The following is a 23,709-nucleotide window of genomic DNA, read 5'->3' as shown; positions in this document are numbered from 1 at the left end:
ACATAATAAATATATATATATATATATATATATATATATACACACCATTGAACTTGATGGGATATACGAAACTAATTTCAACGATCAAATCGTCAAACTTGTTTGTATATGCTTCGAGATCGCATACGCCAAAAATCACAAAAAACAAACATTCAGAGATCAAGTAATGAGACAAAACTTTTCGACGGTTATAAAACAAAAAATCACGATTTAACGGTTATTTTAACTTCGATTTTGATGATTTTTTACAACTACACTTGTTGACCCTATACGAATACAATGAATGAATTCGATCGTCAATTTAAAATATTTACACAAGTGGATATCACAAAATCTTATGTTATACTTAATGAAAGTATAAATAAACTCTAAGTGTTAGTGAATCTATCATTTTGATGGGATACGAATTTTATGAAACTAATTTCAACGATCCAACCATCAATCTTGTTTGTATATGCTTCGAGATCGCATACGCCCAAAATCACAAAAAACAAACATTCAGAGATCAAGTAACGAGATAAAACTTTTCGACGGTTATAAAACAAAAAATCACGATTTAACGGTTATTTTAACTTCGATTTTGATAATTTTTTACAACTACACTTGTTGACCATATACGAATACAATGAATGAATTCGATCGTCAATTTAAAATATTTACACAAGTGGATACCACAGAATCTTATTTTATACTTAATGAAAGTATAAATAAACTCTAAGTGTTAGTGAATCTATCGTTTTGATGGGATACAAATTCTATGAAACTAATTTCAACGATCAAACCGTCAAACTTGTTTGTATATGCTTCGAGATCGCATACGCCAAAAATCACAAAAAACAAACATTCAGAGATCAAGTAATGAGACAAAACTTTTCGACGGTTATAAAACAAAAAATCACGATTTAACGGTTATTTTAACTTCGATTTTGATGATTTTTTACAACTACACTTGTTGACCCTATACGAATACAATGAATGAATTCGATCGTCAATTTAAAATATTTACACAAGTAGATACCACAAAATCTTATGTTATACTAAATGAAAGTATAAATAAACTTTAAGTGTTAGTGAATCTATCGTTTTGATGGGATACGAATTCTATAAAACTAATTTCAACGATCAAACCGTCAAACTTGTTTGTATATGCTTCGAGATCGCATACGCCAAAAATCACAAAAAACAAACATTCAGAGATCAAGTAATGAGACAAAACTTTTCGACGGTTATAAAACAAAAAATCACGATTTAACGGTTATTTTAACTTCGATTTTGATGATTTTTTACAACTACACTTGTTGACCCTATACGAATACAATGAATGAATTCGATCGTCAATTTAAAATATTACACAATTGGATACCACAAAATCTTATGTTATACTTAATGAAAGTATAAATAAACTCCAAGTGTTAGTGAATCTATCGTTTTGATGGGATACGAATTCTATGAAACTAATTTCAACGATCAAACCGTCAAACTTGTTTGTATATGCTTCGAGATCGCATACGCCAAAAATCACAAAAAACAAATATTCAGAGATCAAGTAATGAGACAAAACTTTTCGACGGTTATAAAACAAAAAATCACGATTTAACGGTTATTTTAACTTTGATTTTGATGAATTTTTACAAGTACACTTGTTGACCCTATACGAATACAATGAATGAATTCGATCATCAATTTAAAATATTTACACAAGTGGATACCACAAAATCTTATGTTATACTTAATGAAAGTATAAATAAACTCTAAGTGTTAGTGAATCTATCGTTTTGATGGGATACAAATTCTATGAAACTAATTTCAACGATCAAACCGTCAAACTTGTTTATATATGCTTCGAGATCGCATACGCCAAAAATCACAAAAAACAAACATTCAGAGATCAATTAATGAGACAAAACATTTCGACGGTTATAAAACAAAAAATCACGATTTAACGGTTATTTTAACTCCGATTTTGATGATTTTTTACAAGTACACTTTTTGACCCTATACGAATACAATGAATGAATTCGATCGTCAATTTAAAATATTTACACAAGTGGATATCACAAAATCTTATGTTATACTTAATGAAAGTATAAATAAACTCTAAATGTTAGTGAATCTATCGTTTGGATGGGATACGAATTCTATGAAACTAATTTTAATGATCCAACCGTCAATCTTGTTTGTATATGCTTCGAGATCGCATATGCCAAAAATCACAAAAAACAAACATTCAGATATCAAGTAATGAGACAAAACTTTTCGACGGTTATAAAACAAAAAATCACGATTTAACGGTTATTTTAACTTCGATTTTGATAATTTTTTACAACTACAGTTGTTGACCATATACGAATACAATGAATGAATTCGATCGTCAATTTAAAATATTTACACAAGTGGATACCACAAAATCTTATTTTATACTTAATGAAAGTATAAATAAACTCTAAGTGTTAGTGGATCTATCGTTTTGATGGGATACAAATTCTATGAAACTAATTTCAGCGATCAAACCGTTAAACTTGTTTGTATATGCTTCGAGATCGCATACGCCAAAAATCACAAAAAACAAACATTTAGAGATCAAGTAATGAGACAAAACTTTTCGACGGTTATAAAACAAAAAATCACGATTTAACGGTTATTTTAACTTCGATTTGCATATCCTTGCACATTTAACTTCGATTTAACGGTTATGACTCTTTCATTTTGCATATCCTTGCACATTTAATATTTTGTAATAGACTAGTGTATGGATGTTTTTTTATTAGGCTCTTATTTTCGAGTGTAGATGTAGTACTTAAATGACAAATATGTTTTAATGTTTTGAAGTAATATTTATGTGGTAATGTACGGTATGTGCAAATTTAAGAAAATATTTTTTTTTTAACGGGTCATAACGGGTCGGGTCACTTTACCCGTTGGGTAAAGTGACCCGACCTGTTAAGGACCCGTTAAGATAACATGTGTGACACGACACGACCCGTTAAGATAACAGGTGTTACACGAAAACGACACGAACACGACAGACACGACCCGTTTGCCAGGCCTAGTTTGGAGGTCAAAATGGCATATTTTGAGAAAGATTTCTTTTGAGGATTTGTAGGGACGTCTTCAGCTTTCAAACTAGACTTTTTGGGCCCAAATTGGAGTTAATTTGGTTGGTCAAAAGTCTAATTTTCTGAGAAGTTCGAATTTCAATTTAAATACGAAACCTTTTATTTGCTAGTTTATTATTTTATTATGTTTCCTAGTTTTATTCTAAGACCTTTTAGAGTTTTATTTTATAGTAGTATAAATAAAGATATTTAGCCATTAGGGTTTTTAAAAAGAGGGAGACACATCAATTTGGAGAACTTTTGTATTTTTTTCTTTCAAGGGGTATTCTATCCTTTTTCTATTTCAATAAAATTCCTTTTGTTTTATGGTTGCACGTAACTAAATCTTTGTTTGCTAGGGCGAGGCCATGAGCCTTAACATGAATATGTAATTTTTATTCAATTGCTTATGATATTATGCATGCATACTTTGAATTATTATTGTTTAGCTACCATTAGGATGTTTAAATAAGTAATCTGATGCAATTTGACCAGAATATCACCGGATGATTGAGTATTACTTCTTGTGGTTAATAATTGTTATTTGGTTTTTCAAAGGATTTTCACAAAAGTTAATGAGTCTTGTATGTTCATATTTCATCTGAATATCACAAATGTGTTGCATGTTAGATATACGTTCTTGCTTGAATATCAAGAGGAGAATATGTATTAGGAAAACCTAACCTTCAAAGTTGGATATGTAATTCATAAGTAATCGGTTAAACTACATAAAATTGTTAAGGTGACGGCGGAACCTAGACTTTTACAATTTGGTTTTCAAAAAAAATTCATTTCCTTTTCTTTGATATTGCTTTTCTAATCTTTTTAATTAATTTCGTTTTTAATATTTTAAGTTATAAAATCAACATTTTTCAAAACCTTGCTTGAGTTACTATACTACGACTACCTTGTTCTCTTGCAAATATTTTTAAGTATTTTTATCCTTACTTTTTGGGGTGGTAAAAATCTTATCAAGTTGTGACCAACCAAATCGAACAGTGCCCACACTTATTTATAGACTATAAAGATAAATCATTATCATAATTTTGTTGGTTAACAGTTGATCAAAGAATATATGGTCATTTATGTCCATTTGGTAATGCCTTGCAAAACAATTTTTGGAAAATCTGTTTCTTAAAATGAAAACCACAAATAGGAATTTCGATTTTTATGATTTGAGAATAATTTAGACAATTAATCTGGTAATGAAAAATAGTGAAAATGTGTCTCGTACCAATATCTAAAAAGTCAATATATATAAATTTTTGTGTGATAGTAATGGTGGTCATGGTGGTTGAGAAGAGAGTGGTGTTGGTAACAATGGTGGTTGAAGTGGTGGTAGTGGTGAGGGTAATGGGGTGGAGATGGTGAAGATGGTGGAGTGGTGGTGGCAATGATGAAGGTAACGGATTGAAGAATGTATGGGGCATTTTGATATAGGCGCTTCGTTTTTTAATTTTTTTGACTAAACATACACTCATTTTGAAAATTTGATCAAACATTTTCCTAAAATTTTGGTTATTAATTTCAGTTCCTATTATCCCTATTATCCCTATATTTATGCATTTATTATCCATCTCCTAGGAATTTCGTTTTCTTTTTTTTTCTTTTCCTATTATCCCTATATTTATGCATTTATTATCCATCTCTATGCATTTTTTTATTGTTTGTTATCATATTTACTTTTTTTAGTGAATATAGTAGAATATTTATAAAAAAATTGTCAAATTTTATTATTTAGAAGACCCAACACATAGTAAAGATTTGTTTGATTATATAGCTACGTCTAGTTACCTATAATATGGACACATTTAGTTTTATAGTGGATTTGATTTTTTGTATTTCTTGGTACATTTGGAATGTAAATGTACCAAAAGGGTTATCTGATAGAGACATTTGGTTTTGTGGTACATTTGAGATTTTTTGTTCATTTGGTCTTTTGATATAATAGGAATCTAAACGTACCAACAGGATTACCTGACAATGGGTACATTTGGTTTTATGGTACATTTGAATTTTGGTACATTTGGTTTCTCTGTATATTTGAAATCTAAACGTACCAAAAAGGTTACATAACAATGGGTACATTTGGTATTATGGTACATTTGAATTTTTGGTACATTTGATTTCTCGGTACATTTGAAATCTAAACGTACCAAAAGTCGACACTTTTGTTCTCAAATGTACCATAAGTTTTAAGTATATTTTTTATATATCTATACATGAAAAAAATATGTATTGAAGACTTTTTATTGATACAATTTTAATAGAAAGAGTATTTTTTTTAAAATACTGATAATAAGGAAATGAGGAAATAGTTAATTAATTTTTATTTTATTTTATTAGTTTTAGGCAATTAGTTGCTAAGCTACCTTATGCCTCTATATAAATACATTTAAATTAATGACACGGAAATTAAATAAATAGAAAATTATTGAGGTGGCAATTGATTGAAGCACCTTAATCAAATCTTTAAAAGTGATGAATGTTTAATCTAACAACTATAGAAAATATGTAGGGCATTCTAATTTTCCCAAAATGTATTGATGGTGGCAATGGTAGTGGCAGCTGTAGCGGTGAGATAATATAGGTGGTGATGGTAGTGGTGGTTGGTGATAGCGATGTAAAATATGGTAGTGGTGGTAGTGATGGTGGCGATGGTCATGGCAAGATGGTGGTGTTGTTGTTGATTGTGGTGATGGTGAGACGGTGGAGGTTGTTGTGGCTTGGTGGTGGCAGTGGAGGATATGGTGGTGGCAATGATGGTGGTGTTAGAGATGGTCGTGGTGGTGGTAATGATTGTGGGATGATGGAGAAGGTTGTGTGGTGGCGGTGGTGGTGGTAGTGGTGACATACATAATTTTATTTATTAAACTCTACCTTTGTTTTACAATGTATATTTTATGTTCTATTATTTTGAAAATTATTCTTGAAATACAGAGGAAACACCAATTTAATATTATACAGAACTTAGGCTAAATATTGTTTTGAGTCAATTTTTACAAAACAGTATGTCAAACATTTTTTACACGTTTTTGTATCTGCAAAACGAAAAAGTGTGTTTAAAGCGTTAATGAACGAGCCATCACTTTTGGATTTGATATCAAATGTGGAGAAATGGATGGGCTTTCGTGTTATTTAATTTGTATCACTGATATCAAGTCTAACCGTGGACGATCATGAAATCCTTAAGCAATCCATACTGACCGAAAAGTTGAATTTGATTCCAATTTTGTAGGATTATAACTCCAACAAGAGAAATTGGGTTTGAATCATATGCAATACATGACCAACTTTTTTATTAGTAGAACGATAGTGTTAGTAGGCTAAATAGTTAATTGTTAGAGAAAAAACGAATTGGTGTAGGTCATACCCGCATAGAGAGACATAAGAAAAACTTTTTTCAATTATTGCGATAATACGCCATCTACAAACGATAAAAAAATAATGAATAACAAATGGTTAGAAATAATAATTAAATAAATTCCACAACTAAAAGCTAACCTCTATTAAACTCCAAAGGAAAAGATGAGAAATTGAAATATGCTAAAACCAAAAACCCAGTGAGCGGAAGACCTGGTAGGGTTTTTTGGGGCCATTTCCAGTTCAAAATTGGAAATTGATCATCTATTCTTAACTGAAACGATGGTATTGCTTTCCAAATTGAAAGTCGTTACCCTCAGATTGTGTCATTCTCCATCTTCCTGCATAGTAGCTTCCACATTTAAACGATTTGTAGATGGAGATGTAAAACCCTCGCACTTTCCTCTTCAAAATATGCTACTCTGCAGACGCTTCACCTCAGAAAGCTCAGAAACCCACCACGATTTCACAGTCAATTACCTCATAAACTCATGTGGGCTGTCCCCAGAAGGTGCGATTTCAGCGTCTAAGTGGGTCGAGTTGCGATCCCCCAAAAGTGCAGACTCCGTTTTGTCCTTACTTAGAAACCATGGATTCTCTGAGAGCCAGATCTCCTATATCGTCAGGAATCACTCTCAAGTTCTTAACTCCAATCCGGAGAAAACCCTTTTGCCAAAGCTTGAGTTTTTCGCTTCTCTTGGATTTTCAGAGGGGGACCTTGCAAAAACTCTGGCATATGAACCGAATCTTTTGTCTACGAGCTTGGAGAAACGGATTGCACCCACTTATGATTTCCTTAGGAGTCTGCTTTCTCAGAAAAATGTCGTTTCCGTTTTAAGGCGCGGCTCCTGGATTTTTGCTGAAGGCCACTCTAAGAAGGTGGCGCCAAATATTGAGGTTTTGAGAGATTCTGGTATTCCCCAATCCTGCATTTCTCACTTGCTTGTTTATCACCCCAAGGTTTTTATGCGAAAGCCTAAAGAGCTTGGTGAACTTGTGGATGAGGTTAAGCAAATGGGTTTTAATCTGCAAAAATCAAAATCGGTACTCGCAATATACGCATTGTGTGGTAGCAATAGGTCTGTATGGAATCGAAGTCGCAAAATTTATAAGAGGTGGGGTTGGTCTGAGGATGATGTTCTCTCTGCTTTCAGGAGTCAGCCTTATTGTATGATTGTCTCGGAGAAGAAATTAATACGAGCACTGGAATTTTTAGTGAACGAGATGGGGTGGTCTTCAAAAATTATTGTAAAAAGCCCGCAGGTCCTCTGTTTAAGTTTGGAGAAGAGAGTGATTCCAAGGTGTTCAGTTGTTAAAGTTTTATTGTTGAAAGGATTGATAAAGGGGATTGAAAATGTGAGTTTGTCTTCTTTGTTGGTGCCTGCGGAGAAGTATTTCTTGGAGAGGTTTGTGGCCAGAAATATAAATGAAGTACCTCAGTTATTGAGTGTGTATCAAGGAAGAGTTGAAGTCCAGGATGTATGATGGTGGTAGGTCAAAAGAGTTGAAGTCCAGGATGTCTGATGGTGGTAGTATCGTAGATGCAGTGCTGTTCATTTCCATTGGTAGGAGCTAACTTTTGGCTCAGCATTGTAAGTTTGTGAACTTAAGTACTGTTTTATATTTTTCTAGAAATGAATTCATTTGTTAATTATTTGTTTGTCTTAGCGTTCCACTGTCTAGCTACTTTAGTTATATATTTACTTTCTTATTTGGAACTAACTTAGTGGGAAAAGGCTTTTGTAGTTGTTGTTGTATTTGAAATTAACTTGAGATTTGACCAGATTGTGGTGCTTTCAACTTAAGATTGGTGTTCTTGACTTTGTTCGTATGGGAACTGCATTCGATAGATTATACACATATGTTGCTTTATTGGGGTTCAATCTAATCTATTGTGGCAATGAAGGAATGAAAAAACCTGCCACTCCGTGCAATATGTGTGTGTGTACGTTCTTTGTACTTTAGAGGAAAATAAGTGGAATGTGGAAGAGTTAGATTTCATTGGTAGCATCTAGCTTTTAGCTCAGTATTGTAACTGCTGTTTTATTTGTACCCAACAATGCAGCACTGCTCATTGCTAGTACCTCATTTAGTTATGTACACTAATTTCCCTCGGGCATGTTGTTTGCATAACCATGCGAAGAGCTAGTGAGGGCCGGGATGCAAGATCATATCTATTGCAGTATCGGATCCGAAGCTGAGCAAACTGTGCGAAAACTACTGCTTTGTTTTTCGGTTCAATGTGAAGTCTAAGGAAGAGAAATCCTAACCAGAAAGCCAGGGAAGTAAGGTTATGAAAGGTAGTTTGTTGGCTCGACCAAAAAGAAAGATTGAAACAGCCAAGAACAGTGAAAACCTTTCAAGTGACAAGTTATAATCTTAATGCAGGAAATGCATATCTTGTTAACGTATCTGAAAGCAGCTTGATGATGATAGGCGCTGCTCTCTGTGGTTGTGGTGCGTTCAACTGTAGATGGTTCTTGAGTTTGTTCGTCTGGGAACTGCCTTTGGTAGATTGTACAATCTTATTCTGGAGATGAAAAATACAAAAGTAACTTGTCTGAATTTTCACATTATAAGTTGTGTTGGATATCGTTGATTGTCTGCGAGTTGTCTGTGTTATGCTCTGCTAGTGTCTAATGATATTCCTCCACAAGCAGTTATCCTTGTTTTCGGTGGCAATGGCTGGGTAAAGTATCACTGTATCATTGTGCTTCCCTTGCGCTTGTAAGAATTATGCAACGCTTGCGTTATTAAAAAAAACGAAAATGCAACTCTTGTCGCTGATTTTTGCGTTTTTCAAGGGACAATCAGGCTTTGATAAGATTTGTAATGCAGAGTAATTGCCTATGCAAGCTAGCCTTTTCTCAGTGGCCATGGCCTAGGTAAGTATCATTGTGCCTGTATGATTCCCTTGTGCTGTATTTTCAGCACTTGTCTTATCAAATTATAGGTCTGTATGAATGCGTCCGAGAAGAAACTAACGATAACACTGGAATTTTTAGTGAACAAGATGGGATGGCCGTCGGAAATGATTGCCAGATCACCAGTGGTCATGTTTTACAGTTTGGAGAAGGGATTTATACCCCGATGTTCAGTTGTTGAAAGGATTGATAAACGGGATTCAAACTGTGAGTTTGTGTTCTGTGTTGGTGCCTGTGAAGTTGTTCTTGGAGAGGTTTGTGGCGAGATATATAAACGAAGTATCTCAGTTATTGAGTGTGTATCACGGAAGAGTTGAAGTCCAGGATGTATGATGTTCTTAGGTCAAAAGAGGTTTGATATTCGTTATAATTTGGGACGCCTTGATGTAGTACCGTAGATGCACTGCTGTTTACTTCCATTGGTAGCAGCTAACTTTTGGTTCAGCATTGTAAGTTTGTGTCCTTAGCTAGTGTTTTATATTTCTCTAGCTACTTGAGTTGTATATCAACTTAAGATTGATTGTTCGTCTGGGAACTGCCTTTGGGAATTGATATCTCAATCTGTGTGGATAAATGAATCCAATTTCTATCTGCAATTATCCGATACTAAATCGTATGTGATCGAAACTGAAGCTGGTCATTGTGCTTTCATGGTGTATCATTGGAGGAAGGGTGGTGAGAGGGGGGGACATTGATGGGTTTAAACACGCAGGTAGGGTTCGTTTAATAGCCGTTTGGTTTTATGTTTTTAGTTTTCACCTTTTTTGTGCTTTAGATATGGAGAGTATAAAGGGAAGGTGGGGAGAAACAAGGGTGGTGAGAGCAGTGGCAGTGCCAGAAATCGAAGCTAGCAGGAGCCTCTAAGCCGTATGAAAGAAGTTGGACAAAAAATAATATAACTAATGCGAGAAAAGTTCATTTTTGTAGTGAAATGGGAAATTTTAATCATAAGAGAGGAATGAAGTCGTGAAAAAAAATTAAGATTGAGATAATTATATCACAAGCACCGAGTTCTTGCATTGAAATTGAACAAAAATTATTGCACCGAACTGATAAAAAATTATTCCTCTATGCCATATATGCATGATTTCACTGTTCAACAAATCATACAAAAGGGTGACTAACTAAAGAAGGCTAGTTGATATAAGTATTTGGTTTCATAACAATACTACTGTAAAACATGTATTTTTTTTTTTTTTTGTCAATTAAAGAAATATAATAAAGCTATCTAAGAGGAAAAGTATATAAGTCAAAGAATACAAACTATCCAATCAAAAGCATAAACAGAAACTAAAAGTGAAGAAACTTCTTGATAGGCCTAGGCCTCTCCTAGTCCTCTCCTAGTCCTCAAGTGGTTCCGCCACTGAGTGAGAGGTAGGAAAAGAAATAAGAAGAGTGAATGAAAACAAAACCTTGAAAACAAAAACAACTTGAAATAGTTTTTGGTTTTAATTTTCTTTTGTGTACCTTTTCATATGAATCTAAGGAATTTGACTATTCATCGTGAGGATGTTACTTGGTATCATAATCGTCGATTTGTTTGACGTACTTGAATGGTTAAATGGTTAAACGGTCTTTAAGTCGAATGAATTTTTCTAAAGATTATCTTTAGATAGTAACAAAGAACATAAAGAGTTACGATTATGACGGTTGTATGGTGAAATAATATCACGTTTGAGTGGAAATGAAGAATTTCCTCCCTTGCCAGAACGATTGACATTCCCTTTTCTTGGAATTCCATCGGAACACAAGGGGACAGCAATGCAAGAGTGCAAGACCAACTGATGGCCAACCGAGTGAATACCTAAACCCAACTCCAACAAGAGGCCCAAACCCAAATATTCGGGTTTAAACTCAAAAATTGCCCCCCAACAACAAGACCTAAACGTTTTAGGCTAAACCCAAAAAATTTGGGTTTATAGTCGGCTGACTCGAATGATGGGGCCTGCCTTTTTTAAAGAGAAGAACGCACACTACTTTGGGTGTGATGGTCAACATCTGGGCCCCGCGTGTTAGGAGGCCCACGTGGCCAGGGATAACAATTCAGATTAAAATGTGCAGTTCGATTTATCAATCATTGGTTATCAACCGTTTCGATTAAATTTTATTTCTTGCATTCAATTCAATTCAATGGTTGAGATTAAAACATATCAAATTCTACGGCTATAATAATTTAGAATTTTATATATTATATTTAAAATTTAAAATTATATTTATAATAATATTGATACTTGTACTGAACTATTTGGTCTCGATTCGGTTTCGATAGTTGAATTTTCGTCTTCCTTGAATATTGTTATTGTAGATTATGCACCTATATTGATTTTATGAGGAGTAGAGTGTGTTACTTTAGCTTTGCTATAGTTTGTTTCCTTCGAGATGGAGGAGTGGACGCTCGGAGGAGCCTGTTCAACCCGGCACAAACTCACGGGTAATAGAGATTCAAATATACATATGAATATGCACATGTTTATACTTATGAATACGTCATGAATATGTGTTTATTTCTGAGCTTTGGCGATCTAAACTAATCGAAATATATGTGATGAACTGTATTCTGGAATCATGTTCGTCAAATATTGGTGTAATTGCTAATCTTGTAGGCATAGAGCGCTGGTCATGGTCTAGAGAAGAAACAATTCTAATCATTCGCGATAAAGGAAGGAGCAAGAACCAGGGGAAGGACACGGAAAAGAGTGAGAACACACCAGCAAAAAGTTCTTTCCTTCTCAGACCACTCCTCTTTCATCATCCGTTTACTTTGCTTGTAAAGCTCTAGACATCTTCATTGTATTATGTAAATCTCTTTTGTACATTGTGAAATACAAATACATAGCCAATCTAATGAATGTTAATGCACAAGCATCGTCTCTCTTACTCTTAACACACAACCACAACAAACTCCAAAGCAATCTTGCTTTTAATTCACAAGATTTAATGATTTTTCATTTATCGATTTCACTTTCACAAGGTCTAAGGTTATATCAAGTATCGTATTCTTAAACTTAAATGCCTCTCGAGCCCATTTACAAGCTCAAAGGCCCCATAAACCTTTGAATGGTAAGTGTTCAAAAGAAAAGTGAGCGGGAAAGTTTTGAACGAATCAAAATTTCAAATTAGTGACTTTAAACATTAATTTTTTTTTTTTTTGAATTGCATGAACAATTTATTTTTTCATGTTGTATTAATGCTATTAGGCATTCTGACGTTGAACTTTGTTTGAACTTTAATTTTAGTATAGTAAACTTAACATTTTCATTTGGATTGTATAAAGTAATGTCATAAGGCAGCTTGATGTTGAACATTGTTTCAAGTTGAATTTTAGTACGGTGATCATCATAGCTTTCTTTTAAATTACATAAAGCATTTAGTCTGCAAATGACTAGGTTTTGAACTTTTGAGTTCGTTTGAATGTGAATACTTGTATTAACGTTAAAGTTTTACAGACCTACAAGTGAGAGACTAACCGAAATTAGAACCGTTGAAACTGAACCGAACTAAAACCAAATAAATAAATAGAAAAATGTTTCATTTTATAATTGGTTCAAAGCTGCAATTTCAAGATAAAACCAATTAACCCGAACCGCGCCCGCCTGCCCGCCTGCAACTTTCACCTCCGCTAGTACTACCTTCTTCCAGTCGCCATTTGAGCTCACGTTTTCAGTTCCGTTTTCTGAAGACCTCCACTTCCAGTCGAAACTGAGCGCCATCAACATCTAACATGGTAACGCTCTACAGTCTGAAGAGCCTTGGATTTGGTCATTCAACATTTGCCACTACATTCGGTTCCAAAACTAAAAGATTTATCGTCGGAGATCTAAAACCCTCACGCATTTCTCTTCAAAACCAGTTACTCTACAGACCCATTGCCACAGAAATCTCAGAAAACCAACACAATTTCACCGTCAATTACCTCATAAACTCATGTGGGTTGTCGCCAGAAGGCGCGATTTCAGCATCCAAGTGGGTCGAATTGCAATCCCCTGAAAGAGCGGACTCTGTTTTGGCCCTTCTCAGAAGCCATGGATTCTCTGAAACCCAAATCTCAAAGCTCGTCAGGTCGCGTCCGCAGCTTCTTTTAGCCAATCCGGAGAAGACCCTTTTGCCGAAGCTCGAGTTTTTCCTATCTCTCGGAGTTTCGAGGCAGGACCTTGCGCAAACTCTGGCTTTCAATCCGAAGCTTCTTTCGAGAAGTTTGAAGAAACAGATTATTCCCACTTACGACTTTCTGAGGAGTATTGTTTCTGAGAAGAAGCTTGTTGCTATTTTCAAGCACAACTCGTGTATTTTTGTAGAGAGTAACTGCAATGTGGTGGAGAACATTGGGTTTTTGAGAGAACTGGGTATGCCCCAATCGTGCATTTCTATGTTGCTGGCTCACTTCACTACTGTTTTGATGGTGAGCCCTGAAAAATTTGGTTTGCTTGTGAGTGAGGTTAAGGAAATGGGGTTTAATCTCGAAAAATCAACTTCTGTGAATGCACTGCGTTCATTGTGTGGGAAGAATAAGCTGATATGGAATCGGAGTCGAGAAGTTTTTAGGAGGTGGGGTTGGTCTGAGGACGATGTTCTTTCTGCTTTCAGGAAGAACCCGCAGTTTATGATTGTGTCAGAGAAGAAACTGCTGCAAGCAATGGAACTTCTAGTGAATGAGATGGGATGGCCTTCAGAAATGATTGCCAAGTATCCAGTGGTCTTGAGTCTCAGCTTGGAGAGGAGACTTATTCCGAGGTGTTTGGTTGTTAAGGTTCTGTTGTCGAAAGGATTGATAAACGAAAACTTGAATCTGGGTTCGGTGTTGCTTCCTCCAGAGAAGCAGTTCATAGAGAGGTTTGTAACTAAATATCTCAAACAAGTACCTCAGTTGCTTAGTATGTATCAAAGGAAAGTGGATGTCGAGGATGTACGATCTTGATACCTTGAAATGGGTGAGCTTGTAAATTGCTTTAGCCCCCATAAGTATTTGTTGCATTTAGCACAATGTTATTGTACCATAGACATGGTCCTAAAGTAATGTTTATGTTGTTCCCAACATGTTATTAATTTCATTGGAAGTAAATTCATTTGTTCGTTATTTGACTTCATCGCGTAGATGCTTTTAGTCAATCTTACATATTTTCTTGCTGCTTAAGTTTGCCTGCTTCTGGCAGTGTCACCAATCTCATGCAGTTTATAGTTCCTCAATTTGGTTAGCTTTGAAAACGGTTTTTAGAGAATATGCATGAATATTGCTTTCGTTGGGGTCAGTCAAGTCCATTTTACAAATGATATGATATCTATGGTTCTCTGTACTTTATTTCTGTTATTAATCGTCCATAAGCAACTAGCCTACTTCATGGGGCCATGTTTTATTCATAGGAAAAAACGTCAGTGGTTATGGTTGGTTTGTCGAAACTAGGTCAACATGGCATGGACGAAATGGGTAAGCATCCTTGCCTTGTTGTTTCTCTTTTGTTAACCTTTTGTTCTGACCTTAACGAATAGTCATTTGGCCATTGAAAGCTTCTGGAGATCTTCTGATATCAAGAGAGATGTACGTTGTGGATTGGTTACTTTCTTATAATTTCTCCTCTCAGATAATTTCCCGGTCAACAGACTATTTCTTTCTTCAGTACCCTTTTTTATTCTTTACATGGATGATTGTTCTCTATTAATGCTTCTAATCGATACTGAATCTTCAGTTAGCGCTACAGATCAGATGAACTTATCCATATGATTTTCCTGCCGTTAATAGTTTTTGCAAGTGTATGGCTGAAACAGGATTTTGAATTTCTTGTGAAACTGACAAGAAAATGAAGTAAATGAAGGCACCACAAACGGAAGTGAGTTGTTAAAACCTTTTGTTCACAGTTTATATTCTGTGTATATGTTGTGAAGCCCCATTAGTTACCGAGTGAAGGTTAGAACACTGTGTAAGCTTGTTATTCATGTTAAGGAGAATACGATGCCTAATATGCAGTATTTGCAGCGTTCTGGTGTTTCTGAGAAACCATGGATTCCATCGAACCTAGATGTTAAAGGTTGTCAGGTCATGCTCTGAAAGTTCTTCTATTCGATCCTGAGAAAACTCTTCTGCTAAAGCTTAAGTATTTCAGGTTGCTTGGAGTTTCAAGGGAGGACCTTGCGAGAATTCTGGCTTTTAGTTCGGAGCTTTTGATAAGATGCTTGGAGAGACAGATCAAACCCATAAAACTCTCTCAGTGAATGTGATGCCAAATATTTGGTTTTTGAGATTGGTTATGCCCCATTCGTTCATTTCTCTATTTTTCAATCATTGCACCACCGTTTCAGTGGAGAATCATGGAATTCAATCTTGAAAACTCCTCTGTGAATCCACTACATGCGTTGTGTCAAAGACTAAGTTGAGACGGAATTGAAATCTCGAAGTTTTAAGGAGGAAGGGCTGGTCCAAGGATGATCTTGTCTCCGCTTTTACCGTCTGCAGTGTATGATTGTGTCGGACTAGAAAATATTGGAAGCTTGAGATTGAAAGGATTGGTAGCTGAAAACTTGAGTTTGTGCAGTGCAATTTGGAGAAGAGAATTACCCGAAGGTGGTGGTCAGTTGTTGAAAGGATTGGTAGATGGAAACTTGAGTTTGAGTTATTTTTCGATGTCTGATGAGAAGTACTTCTCAGAGAGAGACGATCAGATATCGAAGTACCTCAATTGTCGAGCGTGAAGTACCTCAATCCCTTCCGGAAGTCATTTTTCATGGTCTGTGGCCAAAATAGGAGAAGGTTGAAATCTTCCTAATGACTGTAAATGTTCAAAACTGGGTTTGGTCGATTTTTCTGCATCCATATGTCTACAGATGCAGATAGTTGAAACATATGTTGCCGCCCTAATCAAGTTCCAACAATGTTGTACAAACAGAAGTTGTTCATTAGTTTGAAATTTTATTCTCAATATTTTAGTAAGGCTAGCCGACATTCACCTCTCCCAGACCCTGCGTAAAGCGGGAGCATTGTGCACTGGGTCCGACGACATGCGTAATATGCGTACCATTGATGATATGTGATAAAGAGACGAACATTATCACCCAATAATACATTAGAGCATTTCCACCCATTTTGGTGGGTTTGGATCTGGGACTAGATTTATGGCAATTCTTATTCACAGCATATTATTTTTAATGTATAGTTCGATTATTTAATCATTATTGAACGGATAAGATCAATTTAAAATATGTGACTAACTATATCGTGTGTACATACTTATAAAAAAAATTTGTTGATATTTGCCACGTGTGTTCATTTCATCTTTACCCATATTTATAAAAAAATCTTTGTTCAAATTTTCAACTAAATTTCGGTTGCTCTCGTTCTTTCATGTGTTCTTATCTTATATTGGTATTGTTGTATCATGTATTCTTATCTTATCTTCAATCTCATCTTCTAATTACCTCAAAATGTCATGATGCATTCTTCCTAGGGATGCAATTGGGGTTGGGTCAACCGGAATTGGTATAAAATATCGATGATATCGGAAATATCGGTAGTTCAAAAATATGGAAATTTCGATGGAAATATCGAAAAATTATCGATATCGATAAAAATTGAATAAAAATCACGAAAATTGTAAGAAAAATTTAGAAATTTTTATTGAAACTTTAAAGAATATTTATTTAATTAATTATCTATTAATTTATCAAAAACAATTGAAAGAAAATGTATTATTTAACTGATTTAAGGAGGGAATGTGACCATCCACCACTGGGGTTAGTAGTGGCCCCAGAACAATGGCAGTTTATCGTTGAAGGAGGGGAGATTTGAAATCACTGGATCGATCATGGTACTACTCCACAATTTGAAGAATCTCAGAGTAGGGATTTCCTCTTTATATTTTTCAATTGCTTCAATAACCAAAAGCGTTGTGGTTGAAAATCTAAAATCCTCACATTTTACTCTTCCAAATCAGATACTCTGCAGAAACTTCACCTCTGAAATCTCAGAAAATCAACACAATTTCACCGTCAATTACCTTGTAAACTCATGTGGGTTGTCCCTAGGAAATGCAATTTCAGCCTCCAAGCTGCTCAATTTGCAAACCCCAGAAAAAGCAGACTCCGTTTTGGCCCTTCTGAGAAGCCATGGATTCTCCCAACACCAGATCTCGAAGTTCGTTAGGTCCTGTCCAAAGACTCTTTTATCCTGTCCAGAGAAAACCCTTTTGCCAAAGCTCGAGTTTTTCGCCTCGGTTGGAGTCTCAAGGGAGGACCTTGCAAGAACTGTGGCCGCCAATCCCTGTCTTTTGACAGTGAGCTTGGAGAAGCGGATTGTGCCCACTTATAATTTCCTCAGGAGTTTGCTTTCTGAGAAGAATGTTATCGGTGTTTTCAAGCGCCGGTCGTGGATATTCTTGGTTGATCACTGCAAGGAAGTGGTGCCAAATATTGGGCTTTTAAGAGAACTAGGTATGCCTCAACCATCAATTTCTCTGTTGCTAGCTCATTACACTCATGTTACGATGAACAAGCATAGAAGGTTCGGAAAAATTGTGGGTGAGGTTAAGGGAATGGGATTTAGTCTCCAAACTTCTACTTTCGTGTTTGCACTGCATACATTGTGTGGTAAGAGTAGTAAGTTGATATGGAAACGTAGTCGCAAGATTTTTATGATTTGGGGTTGATCTGAGGATGATTTTCTCTCCGCTTTCAGGAAGAATCCAGAGTTTACGATTGTGTCAGAGAAGAAACTAGTGCAGGTGATGGACTTTTCAGTGAACAAGATGGGATGGCCATCCAGAATGATTGCAAGGTATCCGCGGGTTATGCATCACAGTTTGGAGAAGAGAATAAGGCCACGATGTTTGGTTGTTAAGGTTTTGCGATTGAAAGGATTGATAGATGAAAATTTGAGTTTGGATTATGTGATGCAGCCTCAGGAAAGGCTCTTCCTAGAGAGGTTCGTGACCAAATTTCAAATTGAGGCGCCTCAGTTGTGGAATGTGTATCAAGGGAAAGTTGGAATTGAGGATGTGTAATCTTGGTGTGTTGATGCTGCGTCACTAACATGTATGAGCTTGTTCGTCACAATTGGTAAATTAATTTGCTTGCTCTTATGCTCCACTGTCTAGCTGCTTTTATTTATTTGTATGTATGTAATTCTTATCGCAAGACCTCTTGAGCTGGCATGCTCACTGTGTCATTGCCAGTTGCATCTTTTGTTCCTGAGTTTGGTTAGCCTCGAAAGTAAATTGGAAATTCAACCCTAATATATTTTCTGAGAGGAATGAAAACAACTAGGTTTTGTCCATTTTTTATATCACTGTATATCAAAGGCTGTCAGTCCTTTTTTCCTTGCCCTGTTAATATTGTCCTCACATGGTTGATTTGTAGGGAACCAGGTCAATATGGAATCGATGCGCTGGGTGTGCTAGCCTTTTTAATGAGAGCTTAATGGTGAGAAACACAATACATGCAGTTGGAGGTTGATTGGGGGTTTTGGGTTAAAAAAATCCCGCTTTGACGGGATGTGTAATGAAGCATTATTTGGCCATTGGTATCTTTGATGATGAATCTATTCAATATGCCTCTGGACATGAGCTGATCTCAAAAGAGTGGCAGAGGATAAATTTTTCTCTCTCAAAAAATAGAAAAAGAAAAGTTTCTTGTTCATTTTTGGATGTTAGTTTTCTGGTATGGCTTCACTTTTTCTCTTGGACATAACTTATCAGGCATGCCATTTATTGCTCCAAAACATGAGAATATAATTGCTTCAATGTGATTTTCCTGATGTTGTTAGTTACTACAGGCTTGTGACAGAAAGTCTAAACATGTCCAGTGAAACTGCCAAGAAAATGAAAAACTGACTTAAAATGTTTTTGCCTCTGATTCTCATAGATAATAGGCAACCAGATCGAGTCTCATTGCAATGATCTTTTCTTTGTTTTTTCAAAGTTCATATATCTTTAGACGCAGATAATAACTTCATTTTGCAAATATATGAGATATATAACTGCAATTAGATATACACCTCTTAATTAAATTTCAAATGGTGGGAGTCACCTTGTAATCTTTCTTGCATTAGGAGTCGCATTGTCATGGTCAGTATATCCATATGTTGATACTTAATTTGAAATATTTTCGCTATTGCTATGTTGAATTACAGATTCATTTCAACTGCTAATTTGTCATAATAATGATTGTTTCTTTGCAAGTATTCTTCACTTGAGTATCATCAATCGGATGTGCATCCATTTTTATGTCTCTCTCTGAATGTCGCCTTCTTCAACTATTGTTGGGGATGTGAACCAGTAGACCACATTCATGTCAGTTAGCCCTTTTAGCAGTTTGGCTTGAATGCATTTGGGGAATTTTTGTGCATGGAGAGGATGAAGGTTCATCCTTATCACGAGGTTAGCATATATGCCAGGTGAGGATGAAGGTTCACCCTTAAGGTGCTGAAATGGAGCGTTAAGGTACTGTCACCTTCAACATGGGTATGGATTCAGGTAACTGGAACTGTCTTCACGAAAGAGGACAGAGTTGGGTTGGGCAGGGAAGGTCTCTGATGGCTTTTGGAAGGGTGGCTGCATCCCGCTTGCTTGTCTAGGGAGATGTACTATCATCTGCACTAGGCGTCCAGCTTAACACTTGCATATGTATAGAGATAAGTCAAAAGCATACGACATCCTAAGTAGACACAATAAGAGATTTATAATTTTTTGACCGTTGTATTTGGTGTTTTTAAATGTCGAATTTGCAATGTCAAGCTTATTTGGTGGTGTCCAATTGATGAATATTACAGAGTTTGTCTGAACAAGGATGCAATGCCGTGATTTGCTTTTCTTATTACTTCTTAGTTACTGTTATTTCCTTTCTGCATTTTCGCAGTGTAAACGTCTGGAGAGACATTTCTCTTTCTTTAACGATGGTTTAACGTTGAAATAATCCAGGTTATCGTGCACATCATCACCAGCCCGTATATTTGTGAACATCGGTGAGCAGCACAGGAACTGAATTCCGATATAGGCTCTTGTGTTTGTTTTGTTTTAGGTTGATTGTTGGATGCTTGGATGAGCCTGGTCAACCTGTCTTGTATATACTGGTAATCCTAGTACATGTATGAAGACGTATGTACGTATATTTGCGGTTTCCAAGCTTATCAATCTTAGGTAATGGATTAGAGATGAGTTGTATGCTTAAATCATGTTAATCTCAGATAATTGTCCTCCTAGACACTAAATCTTCCTTCGTCGAAAGAGTATAATTATGTTTAAAACATATTAAATCCAACTCCAGCTGCACTATTTGGCGGGGAAAAACTTTAGGCCATCGACCTTTTTTTCTCTGACCCCAATCTCTCTCAAAAACACACGTACTGGTTGGTTTTTTTTGGTTAATTCTGCCCTGTTTGTCCACTTATGGCAACATGACAACTTCTTATTAAACGACTTTATAAATCTGACCATGGAGCGGTCCTATAATTGAAGATTTTCTCCCATTTGCAAACAATTGAATAGTATAGTCGCTTGGCAATATTTTAGGCTCCTTGATAAGAAGTGTGACTCATTTGACCAACAAATAACAAACATATAAGGTGATTGAGTTTATCACAACCATCTCCCAAATGACGATATAGCTATATCAGGTATGTCACTAATGTATCTCAAACTATATTATATATATTTTTTTATTTAAGATACCGTCACAATGATGCATTTGATAAGTCTGAATGTGTACACTTTTTATCAAGAAACCTAAAACATTGGCTCCAACAAAAACATTGCATTTGTCAGTCGCAACTAACCATTCTTTTAAAAGCACCACCACAATATGATACATAGCAATTATAATTATTTTTTTCCTTTTATTCGTGGATTGCTTGAAGTACTGTTTTGAACCACACCACAACTCCAGCAGGGTTGAATAAACCATATTAGCACTAATCGATCAAAAATAGTAAATAATTACAGAGAGATCTATTACTAACTATAAAATTTAAAGTTGATCATAGCTTGTGAGCACATCCAGCCCAAACTCCCCAGAAAATAATTTAAACAAAGAATCCGAAGCGCAATTCGGATACTCATAAGAGGAATTCTGGAAAGGAAGCTGAGGCATCAGCACATAGTCGTCCACAACGTTCAACTGCTGGTCATGAGAATCCTCATGAACATTTTGCTGTTGATGTTGACCACCGTTATTTGTCTCCATAAAACGCTCCGCGTCGGAGTCTCTTCCGGTGAGCTCCTGAACAAGTGCCCTAAACTCAGAGGCACTCGTCTGAACTTTCATGGGGCTTGATATGTAGACAACTTTGACAACACCCTTTGATCTGCTTCTCTTGCTTTGCTTCGGGCTCTTCACGTTCACACCGAGCACGTTCATTGCCAGAAGTTTTTTGAAACTTAAAACAAACAGAGAAGATCCTCTGCGAATTTCGAAATGTTATATATATCAAAGAGTTTGAAGTTTGAAGTTCAAAGGAAACTGTGTACAAAAAGTGATGAGAAGTGAGGGTGAGTTTTGATAACCTAGTTTTGCCCGAGGGTTACATATATATATAGGGTACGGACAGAGACTTTTGCCCTTTTTGGGGTCTCATGGGTAAGCTTCTAGGAAGAAGAGAAGGGAAGAAAATGGGAGGCAAAGCATAGAAGATTCTTGTACTTACATGGCCCACATGCTTATCGATGTTTATCGTTTGATGATGCATGATGTTATCAATTCACTCACGTATTAGAATGTAGGTATATTTGTTCATAGTATACGTTAAATCAAAACCTTTTCACATTCATTTTATAATAAAATAATAAAATCATCATGTTTTCGCTTTTACATGTAATGAGTTATTTTTCTTTACATAACGACATGACATAATGTACTAAGAGCATCTTCAATGAACTCGCTAAATGAGATTCATCTCCTTAGATAATAATTCTCCAATGAGCTCCTAAATCTAGGGAAAAGGAGCTCTTAGTATTAATTTCCAATATTTTAATATTTTTCTATATAATAACTCTATTTCTATTGGTCCATAGTTGTTATGACACCTCAAACTAGAGAATATGATTGGAGATGTTCTACTGTAATAATGCGTCCCGTTCCTTATCTTTATTTTCATCTTAATATCATTAGGGATCCAAAAGTGTTGAATAAATTAACAATTATGTTAACAAGTAATACCTCATAATTAACTGTCAACTTATTTGATTCATATGGATGACTAGATGGTTTCTCAATTTTTTTTATAAATAATATTATAGAAGCTGATAAAGAGAATGAATGAGTCACATTATAGTGTTTGTACAGTTAAACAATATTACGTTGTCATATAATTAAAGAAGAATAACTCCATATACGTGAGAAACCAAATTAGTATGGACTTTAATTGGCCTGATAATTAGGTCATTTTTTGTTCCAAGTTTAAATATTATCCCTTCTAATTGTATTGAAAAAATGATGAAGGATTTGATTTATTCAGGCTGGGATTCAATGTAACAAAGTAACTCAGCGAGTCTCTTGGATAACAGTCACGTGCGCAGCCTCCTATGACTTGAATTCAATATTCGGCTTCGTGGAGTTTGAAATTTGAAGACGTGGGTGGAAGGGATTGGGTAAATAGAGTAGGGTGGGCTTGTGGAAATGAGGTGGGTTAAGACTTGACTAATTAACTTGTGGGCGCCTTTTTGTTCTTTATTGGTTTGTTTTTGAGTAATTATCTATCACATGATGTTGAAAACTGATGATGGGGTGTGGTTTCCTTCTAATCATTATTAAAGAAGACAATTTATTATCATCAATAAAAAAAAAAAAACATTTGACAAAGATAATTATATTCTTTTATTTATTCGAACAGATCCGTGATACTATTTTTTTTTACATAATTTGTTACATTAGATTTTATGGGCCCACTCCGTAATGCATCATCATTCATAGATCATCCTTATAAAAAAAATTAGACAAAACCAAAATTATTAAGACATTTATTTGCATTGAAAGAAATAGATGAATGCGGTCTTACAAAGAAACCATAAACCTTTATCCATTGGTCATAAGGTTATTTGAGTAATTTTTTGTAAATATGATCTTTGAGAGAAGACTTAAAAGATAGAATGTTCAAATTGTTAAAATATATTATAGAGTGAGCCCACAAAAACTTATATAAAAAATTGTGTAAAAAGAGTGGTATCACCAATCCGGCCTCTTATATAATATAGATGGTATATATATGCATCATATATAACCAACAATAGGTAATTATGCAAATTTTCGAGGTTGACCAACAATAGTTTGCTCTCTCTTTTATATTTAAATTTGAGTTTTCGCATCTGCAGCTTAGATAATTTAATATAAAATATCGTTTTTATACAATAAAAAAT

General features: G+C 35.3%; 3 protein-coding genes, 1 long non-coding RNA gene and 1 pseudogene across 12 annotated transcripts in view; 4 read left to right on the top strand and 1 right to left on the bottom strand.

Annotated features, from left to right (window-relative positions):
• The window catches only part of LOC126599245 (transcription termination factor MTERF15, mitochondrial-like), a 32,319-nt gene extending 23,074 nt beyond the window's left edge, over window positions 1–9,245 (top strand). For 2 of the 8 annotated variants that reach the window (XR_007615055.1, XR_007615058.1), the window contains exons 2-3: window positions 6,970–8,050; window positions 8,524–9,245. Coding sequence is in view for 1 of the 8 variants with exons in the window: in XM_050265619.1 (XP_050121576.1) it covers window positions 7,538–7,943 (406 nt within the window). In the remaining 7 variants the exon portion in view is untranslated. Of the gene's footprint in view, window positions 1–6,969; window positions 8,242–8,523 lie in introns of those variants that run through there. The other 6 variants (XR_007615056.1, XR_007615047.1, XR_007615053.1 and 3 more) reach the window with 6 other exon arrangements.
• Window positions 9,246–11,710: 2,465 nt separating this feature from the next.
• Window positions 11,711–12,231, top strand: LOC126599486 (uncharacterized). Its single transcript, XR_007615166.1, has 2 exons — window positions 11,711–11,998; window positions 12,047–12,231. It is a non-coding gene; the product is annotated as an uncharacterized LOC126599486 (long non-coding RNA).
• A 712-nt stretch (window positions 12,232–12,943) lies between these two features.
• LOC126599327 (transcription termination factor MTERF6, chloroplastic/mitochondrial-like) lies at window positions 12,944–16,306 on the top strand. Of its 2 annotated transcripts, XR_007615072.1 has the most exons (3): window positions 12,944–14,310; window positions 14,741–15,402; window positions 15,478–16,306. XR_007615072.1 is itself a non-coding variant. In XM_050265692.1 (2 exons), the coding sequence occupies exon 1, from the start codon at window positions 13,104–13,106 to the stop codon at window positions 14,295–14,297; it is 1,194 nt and encodes a 397-aa protein (XP_050121649.1). In that variant the 5' UTR covers window positions 12,944–13,103; the 3' UTR covers window positions 14,298–14,310; window positions 14,741–16,306. The 2 variants fall into 2 exon arrangements, 1 of the variants encoding a protein (XP_050121649.1); XM_050265692.1 differs by having other exon boundaries at window positions 14,741–16,306.
• An 830-nt stretch (window positions 16,307–17,136) lies between these two features.
• Window positions 17,137–20,277, top strand: LOC126599372 (transcription termination factor MTERF6, chloroplastic/mitochondrial-like; annotated as a pseudogene).
• Window positions 20,278–21,168: 891 nt separating this feature from the next.
• On the bottom strand, window positions 21,169–21,878 carry LOC126599395 (uncharacterized). The gene has a single exon (XM_050265775.1). The coding sequence runs from the start codon at window positions 21,713–21,715 to the stop codon at window positions 21,326–21,328; it is 390 nt and encodes a 129-aa protein (XP_050121732.1). The 5' UTR covers window positions 21,716–21,878; the 3' UTR covers window positions 21,169–21,325.
• Between the last annotated feature and the right edge of the window lie 1,831 nt (window positions 21,879–23,709).

This window comes from Malus sylvestris, chromosome 2 (assembly GCF_916048215.2).
Source record: "Malus sylvestris chromosome 2, drMalSylv7.2, whole genome shotgun sequence".
Taxonomy (NCBI): Eukaryota; Viridiplantae; Streptophyta; class Magnoliopsida; order Rosales; family Rosaceae; genus Malus; species Malus sylvestris.
The sequence above is the reverse complement of the archived record's forward strand: the minus strand, read 5'-3'. Positions and strand labels throughout refer to the sequence as shown.

Bases quoted from the DNA above. Each gene is read 5' to 3' on its own strand.
- LOC126599327 (XM_050265692.1), top strand. From the start codon at position 13,104: ATGGTAACGCTCTACAGTCTGAAGAGCCTTGGATTTGGTCATTCAACA.
- LOC126599395 (XM_050265775.1), bottom strand. From the start codon at position 21,715: ATGAACGTGCTCGGTGTGAACGTGAAGAGCCCGAAGCAAAGCAAGAGA.